The sequence below is a fragment of the Charadrius vociferus genome, unplaced genomic scaffold (assembly GCF_000708025.1).
Source record: "Charadrius vociferus isolate BGI_N301 unplaced genomic scaffold, ASM70802v2 scaffold332, whole genome shotgun sequence".
In the NCBI taxonomy this organism is placed as follows: domain Eukaryota; kingdom Metazoa; phylum Chordata; class Aves; order Charadriiformes; family Charadriidae; genus Charadrius; species Charadrius vociferus.
In genome coordinates this window covers 1,141,992-1,153,436 of record NW_009647418.1, presented here as the reverse complement: position 1 = coordinate 1,153,436, position 11,445 = coordinate 1,141,992, and the positions used below count along the sequence as shown (strand labels likewise).

Here is an 11,445-nt window from a genome sequence, read left to right as displayed (position 1 = left end):
TCCCCTCACTGCCTCAGCTTTCACAGGAGCAAAGTTCACTTTCAGAGACTGAGTTGTGCAATTGCACAACGGCCCAGCAAGCCACGCCATGTCAAGGTGCTCTATAAATAGCAGAGCAGTAACGGAGCTGCTAAAACATCCCTTGGTGACTTTGGTTCTAGAATTGGCACTGATTTCTCCTTTCTCCCTTCTCCTTCTGCTACAAGCAGGACGAGGTTTGACCTGCAGTGTGTTTCCTGAGCACTTTGTTATTCAGTGGTGGGGTGAAGTGTTGGAACTCCCACAGAGCAGCACAGCAAGCAGCAGCGGGGCATTGCCTGACCCCTGCGAAACGGTGGTCACCAGCCTCTGCCTCCATCCCTATTGTAGGTTGCTATGGGTTCCTTGCCTTGTGCAGCCTCTTGTCTGGTGCCTGGTGCCAAAGTGCAGTGGTGTCCATCCCTGCTGCACAGCACCTACTGCTTTCTGTGGTGCCTGTCTCACCTGTGCCTCCTGCCTCTTACACTGCTTGTAGCTTGGTTAGCCTCTTGCCTGGGGAGACTACCTCTGCCTTCTTCCAGAACTGCTTATTACTACTCACACCCTAGGACTTCCCATAGAGAACTGGGGTCTCCTGTTTCTGCATGCTGCAGGGAGTGCGCCAGCTAAATGTTGTTCACTTCGGAATGAGAAGACATATGGAAGGGAAGGGCTAAAGTCAATTTTTTTCCACTAGAAAATTGGCTCTCCCCTCTGTGAGCTATGATACCACAGGAAGCTGGCCCAGGTCAGTGCTCACATGGGGAAGGGAGGAGAAAATTTCTCATCATCTGGGTTTCTGCATTTCAGCTGTGTGCCCAGGTCTGCGGCTGTGTGCAGCTGGGGGAAGGTGTTGGCTGCACTGGTGTGTTATGAGAGAGGGGCTGAAATGTTTATGCGTGGACATAAGAAACGAGAGGATGCCCAAGTGGGGCGATCGCATGGCAGCTGCTCTGCAATTGCATTTGCTTGTGGAGCTGAGAGGAAAACCTGGTCTGATCCCTGTGTGGAACAGGGAGTCTGAGAAATTTTTTATGCTTTTGTATATTTTTGCCTATTTATTTGTTCCCACAAAGAATACTAAAATGGCTACAGAAGAACCTTGACATAATTAAATATAGGGTGAAAGTAAAGGCAGAGGTATTGTGATGAAATGAGAAGCATTTAAACAAGCATAGATAATATCAAGCCATTGAAAATAAATGAGCAGAATTTCAACTGAGAACAAGAGTGGAGCAAAGTCAAATGCATGAGATTTGCCCTACAATCTGTCTTCGATAAGTGTAGGCTTTAAAAATACACAACCTGAAAAAATAGCTTAAATATTAGAGCTTTTATCTGTGCTAAATTGTGGCAGCAAGTATCTGAGTCATCTAGCTTGTAACAGGTGTAATTGTTTGTGCAGTTGTTGCATTGTGTATCTGCTCTCCCCAGTCCTGACAAACAGTAAAATCACCACTAAGCTTCAGCAAGAGACAACAAGAGCTTTGACCTTAGGATCTGTCATTGTTCCTTTGTTATCTCTGCGCATTAGGAAACTGCTTCATTTTAATTCATTTGGTTTCTGTTTATTTCTTCTGTGGCAGTCCCATGAGCTTGCATTCACTGGCTTTTTGTTGGAATGTATGAATTGTTAGTTTGAAAGACCCACCGTTTCGTTCTGGTAAAATAGCAGCCCGGATTGAATATATCTCACTATTAATTAGAGATCGGCCCAAACCAAAGGCATCTGTTTGATCCCTCCCTCCCTCTGGAATCTTTTCTTGCCTGGTAAAAATTGCTCAGTGCTGGCTGGAGGATTGACCATTGTGTTGTAGAGAAACTTTTGTGGTTTCCAAATGTGTTTCATTCTCCTCTGGAATTAAACCAAAAAATCCTTCTAAGCATCTGTGAACCTTCTGCATGTAAAGGATTTCTCTCCTTCTCTCAAGTTCGCTCTTGCCTATAAATCCATCCTACTGAGACCTCTATCAAACCCCATATTTTTTTGTGTGTGAAAAGTTTTGGTTTCAAGAATACAAAGCTTCTATCAGTTTGCCGTTAACTTCCGAACTGCTGACCTGGCAAAAGTGCATTGGCAGTGATGCAGATTTGCAACGCCCCGTTGCATTTTGTGTTCGGGATGTTAGACTAAAGAAAATGTTCTGGTTTACTGCCTCCTAATATTCAATGTGCCAGTTTCTTACTTATATTGAAACATGCATGAGAAAAAGTTGTAAGTTTGATCTGGCAATAAAAGAACAACAATCAAGCAGTAAAAAGTTTTTGGAACTTAGACTGGGATCTGGTCAATCAATCTCCTTGTTTTATCCAGTACTTGATTAATGGCTTTCAAGTAGATATTAGATAGGGGAAGGTGGGAAGGGAGCTGTACAGCTGATGCAGTGGGATGTTTTCAGTATACGAGCTTTGAGCCAACAGTGTTATTCCATGGTACCCCTGTCAGATTGTTTCGTAGTTGTGGCTAACAGTATTGATCTCTGGTAATACATTGCATTTGAGAAAAAACTGAGGAGCATGCTAAGCAAACATTAGAGCTGTCTTTCTCTTTCCTTTTATCTTTGGTCTGCAGTGGTGGAGAGCCGAGGAGGGATCATGGACAGCATACAGAGATTTTCAAACCTGCCAACGTATCTCCCCGCGAGCTATCACATCTGCAACGCTGATATTTTCTTCTTCCTCAAAGAAGCCAACCAGGATATCATGAGGAACTCCAGTTTGCAGTCTAGGGTGGATTCATTCTTTATATACAAGGCCAAACTGCCACCTGTCGTAAATGCCACATATGGACCCTTTTCTGTTGAACAGGCTGTTCCCTTGGACCTCATGCTGACTTCTGCATCTTTTGGTTTCACAAATAAATTCACTTTTAATTGGAAATTAAAATCTCACATAATCAACAGCTCAATCTATTCCAACAAACCTAAAATACAAACCTTGTTCTATATTGCGGGGAAGGACTGGGATGACTATAATTCTGAGGAGAGGTTGCCTTGTGTGAAGATGTTTGCTTTCCTGGAGTCTAGAGAAGTTGTGGCCAGCTGTAGATTGACAGGTCATCTAGGATTATGTGTTGCAGAGCTGGAATTATCTCCTAGCTGGTTCAGCTCCCCTCCACCCCTGATTTCAGAGGAAACAGCCTCCCTGGAAGGGATTACTGTGGAGCTCTTCTATAAGATTTATACAGCAGATGGGGAATGTTCTCCAGAGGACGCAAAATGGGAAAACAATATCCATGCAGGTCAAGATAATGAACACAAGGCTTTGTCAGCTATGGAGAGGATTGGTAGCATCATTGTTTACCCAAATCAAGACAAATTAAGACAGTCTTTGCTGAGGCTAGATGAAAATGTCGTTATTCGCTTGCCACTCAACCCGGTCAGAGAAGGTGACATTGTGACCTTTCATGTTTCCCTGGCTGATGACTCTCTAGCAGACCAGTTTGTACTAAGGTAAGAGAATTTTTACAGTGCTGTATGCTAAACAGTCTACAAATAGGGACGAATTGATGTCAGGTGTAATTTCTTTGTTTACATTCAGTGTTTTCCTGAGAGAACTTAAGCATTTCCTCTCCAACTGGGGAAAACTAGTCTTGAATTATCTCTGTGGATGACACTTTTTAGAACATGGGGATTGATTTTAAAGTATGAGCTATAAATGTTTGTATTGTTATTTTTTGTTTTAATTCTATTTGCTTCTAGCCATAATTCTGCCTCTTAAATTACGCCTCTGTAAGTCAGCCAGGGTAACTGCTGCGATCCATTTTTCTAGACAGTTTGCAGGAGGGTTTTCCGTATCTTTGGTGAAGCTTCCTCTCTTTTTATCAACTTTCTTACCGTCTTTCCAAAATACATGGGATACATCTTGCACAGGTCATATGTGGTGAGGAACTATTTTGTTGCATCGTACAGAGGGGAGCTGAGAGGTGAGAAAATGAGATGTGCCTCAGCTTGCGTAGGAAGTCTTTGGCAGAGCCAGGATTTGGATCCAAACTTTGCAAGTCGTCTTCAGTTTTTTTGTAAGACAGCCCATCCTGCTTCCTCAAGCTTTTGACTGCTTGTGGCGTGGCCCATTTTTGTTTTCAGTTTTGAGACTTTCTGGTGACCTTTACTTGTGAATCTGCCTGTAATAGGAGAATTCAGGCATTTCTAACCACCCTGAGGGTTAGTGCTGCATATTTGTTACGTCCTTAGCTGTCAGACTGTGGGTTCAGAGCTGCGTAGAGACCAAATTCAGAGAGAAATGTGAGCCAGACTGGGGGAATAAAAGGGCCAAAAGGTAATTGGAAAGTGTCATATACTGTGAGAATGTGAGACGCTTGGGAAAGAAGGAGTTGCAGCCTGCACTAGCAAACCTCAAACCGGATCATGCCTTACTTCCAACTTTTTGATCCGAGAACGATGGGAGCAGAACATGACAGAAATGCACTTTGGGGACAGATGCTGAGAAAACAGGCAGCAAAACTTATGCAGCACTTTCAAATCATTGAGCGTTTGTGAGATGGCACATGCATGTTAAAAAACTTACAGATTGCTGTGTGAATCCAGACAAGTGGTTCATAGTGCAGTGCACAGGCAGAGGGAAAGAAATGGTCCACAATGTCCCAAGCGCTTCTGTCTACTCAGGGTGGGGGGAGGAAATGCATGAGAAGTATCATAGGGTTTAACCAGACCTTAAAAGGTTTGGGTCAGGAAGGGTCTTCCTATAAACGCAACTTATTCTGGCCTTTACCTGGTTTTACTGGGTTTTCGTCATTAAATATGGTTTTGGCCAGCATCCCTTGTTAGTAGATGGAACGACTTCCTGGAGCAGTCAGGTTTCAGCAGTTTTGTATTGATCCTCAGTGCTAGAGCGGAGAGATTCTGGAACTTGCCTAAAGCTCTGCACGGATTCAACATCAGCTCTTAATTCTCAGTTTTTTGGGTTTTTTTGCTGCACCACAGATAAAATTCCCTAGGTATTAGAGACAACCTAAGACGAGGACATTTTCTTTCCATTGGAATTTCAGACAAAAAAACCATTTAGCTTGTAACAAACGGAGCGAGGGTAGAGTTTTGATATTTCTGCTGGCCAGGAAAGCACCAAAAACTTCTTGCAGAGATAGTTTGGAAATGTTGTCTTTCAAAAGCAAAATAGTTTCTGGAAGCACTGGGCACTGTAACTAACCTGGGGTTTCAAGGAAGCACAACCTGAGAGAGTCAAGAGCCTCCAACCTGGGGAGCCCCAGGATGAGCCACAAGAGCCTGGCTACCGCTGAGACCCTTGTCTTCTCCCATGGGCTCCCATGACTTACATGTCTCCAGCTGTCAGGCAGGAGTCACTTTGCAGCACTCTACTGGCACGCGGAGCGTGCATCTCGGTGCTCCCCCAACTGCTGGAAAGGCAGTCAGGTTTCCATGGGGATTTCCTTCTTTGAAAAGTGTGCAGAATCAGTTCATATCCAGGAGATGTTTCTGTTAAAATAAACCGGCATGTTTTACGTGCTCAGAAATATTTCCTTGGAAAATTCACTATTGGCTCTGTGTAGTCTAGCCTGTCTGGTCTTTTATTTGGCTTTGCTTGCATTGTGCTTTTCATCAGAGAAACTGCAAGTATTTTTATTTAACCTTCAGTTGAATGCTGAAAGTAAGAGGCAAAATGCAATTCTGCTGATGGTTCAGCCATCCTCCAGGATGGAGAGCATCAGCAACTGTTGCTATGATTATTTCAAATGACATATGTGAGGCCTATAGAGAGATTATTCAGCTGAAGTTTACACAGTAGGCAGGGAATTATGCCGAGGGAAATACAATCACTATAGTGCCTGCATCTAATTTATGCAGTTTCCCTCACAGGCTTTCCCTGTTTTTCAGCTCAATGCTAATGTCCATAAAAACCCAGAAGGTTTTTATATACATAGAATTTCTGTGTGTTATAGCCAGAGAAAAATACATTGAAGTGAATGTTTGCCTTGGGAAATATATTTTTGCCTAATATAACTGATTGGTTTTAATCATATCTGTTATAAGTGTAGCAGGGTGAATTGCAGTCTGGCTCATATGAGACAATAGATCAAAATCAAGTCGTTCTCAACACAGCATTTGATGCCGACCTCGAGCTCTGACAGTGTGCAAAAGAACAGATATGCTCAATTTTATGCACCTCTTTACTATTTCATGCTGTGTTGTCTAGTATTTTATTTTATGTTGGATTTTGTTCTAGCAAAACTGACTTCAGCTCTCATACAAGAGCAGATTCTTTGTTTTGGTGAAATTTAGGATTCTTAAATAAGCTTGAAATCTGAAAAGCAATTGGAAAGTTTCTTGATTCAGCTATGTGCTGTGTTGAAAGATACTCACTTGTTAAACGTCTGTCCTTCCAGTAATGTCACAGTACAATGCTGCAGGTTGTATGTGAAGCTCCAGCTATCGCTTCCAGTCCCTTTCATCAGTCCAAACTGGTTTTGCTCTGGTTATGCTAAGTCTTGGGTGTTTGTTTTCATTCAATAACTATAATTTAAGATCCAGTTGGAGCTCTAGTTGTGCTGTGGTCCGGGGAAATTTTCTTTGCATACTGCAATCCAGCCAGTGTGGCTTGGTGTAATTGAAGGACCCAGATATGTCAAGGGGCAGAATTTGGAGGCTAAGCATGCATTTAATGCTTTTGCTGTGCCTGACAGTCATAGTGCTGGCTTTGTTGACAGATGATCTATACATGTGTGCAATGAAATTCTTATGACACTGGAGATTAATTTGTGGCCTTGCTGGTCTGTACTGTAAAATTTACCATCTGTGAACATAAATTTTGCTCATTATGTTAGGTGGGTTGCCACTAAACATAGTTTAACCATAAAGATAGGTTAAATGGGCTATGTTGCCATGATTAAACTTTTTAATGGGCCACCTAGTCTAAAAACAAAAAAAGGAAAAGTGAAGCAGAGCTTTGAGATTCCAGCAGGACTAATATATGCACCAGTGTCACGTTTTCATGCACTTTTTGTCTTTGATGCACAGGAGTATCTGTTTCCTTCTTTACTGACAAACTTAGATGAAGCATAGTAAATGAGGAAAGGTGGAAATCATGACTAAAGAAGGGGTAACACCGAGTTCTGTGCTATTTACTAAACAGAAGTCGTCTCCTGATATGCGTGGAGGAGTTAGAAAAGAGACAGGAGAAAACAATTCTGGCTTAACTGGAAGGATGGAAATCTCATCCAATAGCACTGGGAATAGCTTGCATTTCTTTTGTGGTGTGTGTTGTTATTCAATTCCATCTTGAGACTCAAAGGGTGTATTTAAAAGAAAAATGGGAGTCATTTTGTACAGCAGGAAAACGTTTAATGGAATAAATGGACAATCACCCCTTGGTTATAGGAAAAAAAAACCAGGACACTCTTTATAAATAAACGGCAGAGTTTTGTCCCGTTTTCCAAGTCTCCCCATTTAAACTGTGAGCGAGGATGTGCTGGTAATGAAGGCTGAGCACTAATAGCAATTTGTCGAGTCACAGACAAAAAGTGGGTTTGTCGGCATTCGTTACACGTCCCTAACATGAACGACCCATCCTTCTTTTATCCTCGATCAGAATAGAAGCGGAGATTGGAGATATTCCAGGAATAATAGTAAGGGGCTGAAACAGGTAATGAATCCCATACTAGAGAAATGAAAGCGGCTGCGGTCGGGATGCGGTCCTCTGTCTGGAGGGGAATGGTGGGACCGTGCAAAGAAACCTCACTGTCATTCGGTGCCTAGGCAACCTCAGGGAAAAAGATTATCCGCTTCTTCCTGCCACGCTCCACATATTGCAGGGCAAAGATTACTTTTTGATTTTTGGATGAACCTGTACAAGGTGTAATACACACTGGTTGGCTTTTACTGATTATTCTCACTAGGAAAAATCATATTAAGGATTTATATTAATAAACATATATCCATATGGAGGAGGTTATGTCTCCTGCTAAGGAATAAAAATTGCACAGGCCATTAAAACTGACTTACAAGGCTTCTGCGTTAATAATGAAAGATCTGTAGAAGTCTGAGCAGTCGTCTGGAAGGCCAGAAAAAGATCATTAAGAGGATGTCTCCTGCCAATAGCTGCCAAGAGCAAACAAGGGAAAGAAAACAGAAGGTTTTTAGATCTGGAAATGCATAGAAAATGAGAGAATGCAGACTGTGGGGAATGCAGCCTGGCTGCGTGTGAGGAGGAGGCTCCGTGCGGCCTTCGTCGCTTGTAACCAAGCTAGTATGAATGGGGAAGCAGGGCAGGATTATTACTGGCTAGAGAAATAAATGATTAACTGAAGCATCATTTTAGGATGAAAATTCAGCCAAAGTGGAAGTGTTGAGAAAGGGAAAAAAATATACTTCTGAAATCAATCAGAAATTCTAGTTCAGACTTAGAAATAATTACAGAGTTAAAGCATTACTGGCTACTTGGGAATATTTGTGTTTTACCCAAAGATTTTAATAAACCCAGAATGAATGTTTAAATTTGTTATTTCTCCCTTTTCTCTGAATTTACATTGAACTAAATGTAAAATATAAAATAGTAATATGCAATATTAATAAAAAATATCAAGCCTTGCAAAGTCTGGAAATACCAGAGATGTCTTTGCAACCTTAACTCAGTCCCCATGTATATATGCATTATAACGTATTACTCAAAGACAAATCCATATTATTTTTTTTCCAGATCTCCTGCTTCACTCGATGCATACATTGTCTTCCTTCCACTGTTTTCTTTTCTTTTTGTCACTGAACGGGAAAGGGAGTAACATCCTTTCAGGACACTCCTGCGAAGCCTGGGGGACCTGTCACCAGAAGTTTTTTTAGCTTGAATAGTCCATTTCTATACATTCTCTTTCAGAAAGGATAGAACCATTCTTTTATTTTTCTTATTTCTATTTGAGACAGGCACGTGGCCCAGAAAAAGTGGCTTCAGCTGATGAAAGCCTGGCATGGTGGTACGGAGTTATAAATTTCCCAAGGATGTTGTGTGAAGTAGTTAGACCTGAATCTGTGTTGACTGAAGTGAAAGAGGCATCCTCCTGCACCTCCAGGTACCTGCAGGCACTGCGCGGCTGTGCTGCACCCGCATGCACAAGCCAACCTGCCCTGGAAATAGTCGTACCACGCTGCCAGGTTTTCTCTCTTTTTCATGTGCTTTAAGATAACCTTCTCTGCCCTAGCCACACTGGAAAGGGAGAAGAAAAGAAACCACCCCCTCATACTGTCTTAAAAACACTTAAAAATGACAAAAAAAATAGCTCCTTCCCAGGGCTTGAGCAGTCCTAAAAGCTTAAAAACCGATGGATATCCGACAGTGAATAAATGACCCAGTGAATCCTGAAAGACCCTGCAAGACTACAGTCAATAAAGCTTTTTAATGGAATTTTAGATAAAGGTCAACTATCTGCTACAATAATCAGCCGTCCGCAATCACTCTTCATAGGAATAAACCAGGCAGAGCAGCAGCCCCACGCGACAGCGAGAAGCTCTTGTTAGTTGTTGGGTATTGGCTTTGAAGCACTTCCAAATGGGATCGCAGCATTGTGGTGATAAAACACTTTTTTTTTTTTTTTTTTTTTTTTGAGGCATTTTTTGACGGTGACTTCTGTTGCCCTGCAAAAGGGGTCCTGAACATGCCACTTCGTCCAGAAACACAGCTGCTCATTACTGTGGCGTGATTAAGGTGTTGTTAAGGTAAAGGAGGATGAGACAGTGATGAGAGGCTGTGGTGCTGAGTTCGGGTGACTGTAGCAAGTGTCCCCGGTGTCTGCCCTTTCCCTCGGCAGCGCTGGCTTAGGGATGCTCCCTTCTCCCACAGGAGCAGGGAATGTTCGTAAGAGTTGGAGGGGAGGTGTTGACCAAAATGCAGAATTAGATTATTTAAAAATATTTAGCCTCTGTGTGTATTTCATCAGAGTGTTTTTCACTGAGGAGAAAATAGTTTGACTGCTAGTTATTTTTAATGTAGACAGTTTGGGAATATTTCACGTTTATGGTGAGGGGACACTGAGTACAGCTGGAATGAAACAAGGACCCACTTTCCATTGGAAAAGGTGTTTGATTTGCCTTGAAACCCCACTTTTTCTTCTATTTGAGTCCTGCCAGCAGTGGAGCTGTCTCATTCATCTGCCCGTCTCCATCTATGAGCTCTAAGGGATGTGGCAATGTTATGTAAATGAATTTGCTGTATCTCATATTCAGAACCATAAAGTGGAAAAAAAGAGAGTTAGTTATGTTGATTTTAAGTCAGTTGGTGTGTGAGCAGGAGTCTTGTCTCTGCAGTACTGAACTACAAGTGAGTAAGCAGTGCTGCGTGTAACTGGTGGCAGTGCATCTTGCTTGACACATTGGATCGTTTTGCACGTGTGTGACAAATAAGGTTTATAATAGGAGCCCCGACAACCTCTTGTCTGCCAGCATGTTAGCAGACACTGCTATACTCTGCAAACGGAGATGATGTGAAAAGCGTTTCCCGTGGATTTGGAAGGTGCCAATACGCCATGTGACTTGACACAAACTCAGCCTTGTTGACGGTAATGGAAAGAGATTTTACATTTTTAAATGGTTCGGGTTCTACAAGCTTGTTTCTAGGCTGATCCCCATCTCCGAAAGCTTTGACATGACAGCTCCTGCTAATTAACTCCAGGCAGCTCCTGCACAACTCAGTGCTTGCTTCGGGGCTGGGTGCGGATCTGCAGAGTGCTGTCAGCAGATGTGGCACAGTCGCGCTGAAAGCAGGGTACGAGCTGTGGTTAAAATGCTTGCGATGCAGAGCGTGCCTGGGAAGGAGGCAAGTGGATTTTGGAGGAGACTACTGCTAAAAGGACACCCTTGGTCTGTTGCATCTGCTCAGACTCCCTCTATGCAACATGAAGGTGTGCTGGGTGGTGAGCCCTCTTGGATGAGGAACTGGAACAGGCTGCCCAGAGAGGTGGTGGAGTTTCCCACTCTGGAGACATTCAAAACCCGCCTGGACGCTGTCCTGTGCAACGTGCTGTAGGTGACCCTGCTCTGGCAGGGGGGTTGGACTAGATGATCTCCAAAGGTCCCTTCCAACCCTAACCATTCTGTGAATTCTGTGAAGGAGCTGCATCTAAAGAGCTGCTGAAGGTTCAGCCTCTCCGGTCTGCACAGGGCATCGCCACCACCCTTCTCCAAAACCTTCTTTTCCTGGGGGCTATCCTGTCTGTAGTTATCGCCTTGCAGGAAGAGACAGATTAACACTGCTGTGATGAACATTGGTGCAGATATGGAACAGGAAGGGAAAGCCACAAAGATGGAATTAGGAGTTGAATGGTTTATAATAGGAGCCCCGACAACCTCTTGTCTGCCAGCATGTTAGCAGACACTGCTATACTCTGCAAACGGAGATGATGTGAAAAGCGTTTCCCGTGGATTTGGAAGGTGCCAATACGCCATGTGACTTGACACAAACTCAGCC

The 11,445-nt window shown here is 43.0% G+C and overlaps 1 protein-coding gene across 1 annotated transcript in view; it reads left to right on the top strand.

The window, feature by feature from the left end:
• The first annotated feature begins 741 nt into the window (after positions 1–741).
• Positions 742–11,445, top strand: part of TMEM132B (transmembrane protein 132B) — a 186,610-nt gene continuing 175,906 nt past the window's right edge. Inside the window, exons 1-2 of the mRNA XM_009880329.1 lie at positions 742–766; positions 2,591–3,470. Of these exons, the coding sequence (XP_009878631.1) occupies positions 742–766; positions 2,591–3,470 (905 nt within the window). The remainder of the gene's footprint in view (positions 767–2,590; positions 3,471–11,445) is intronic.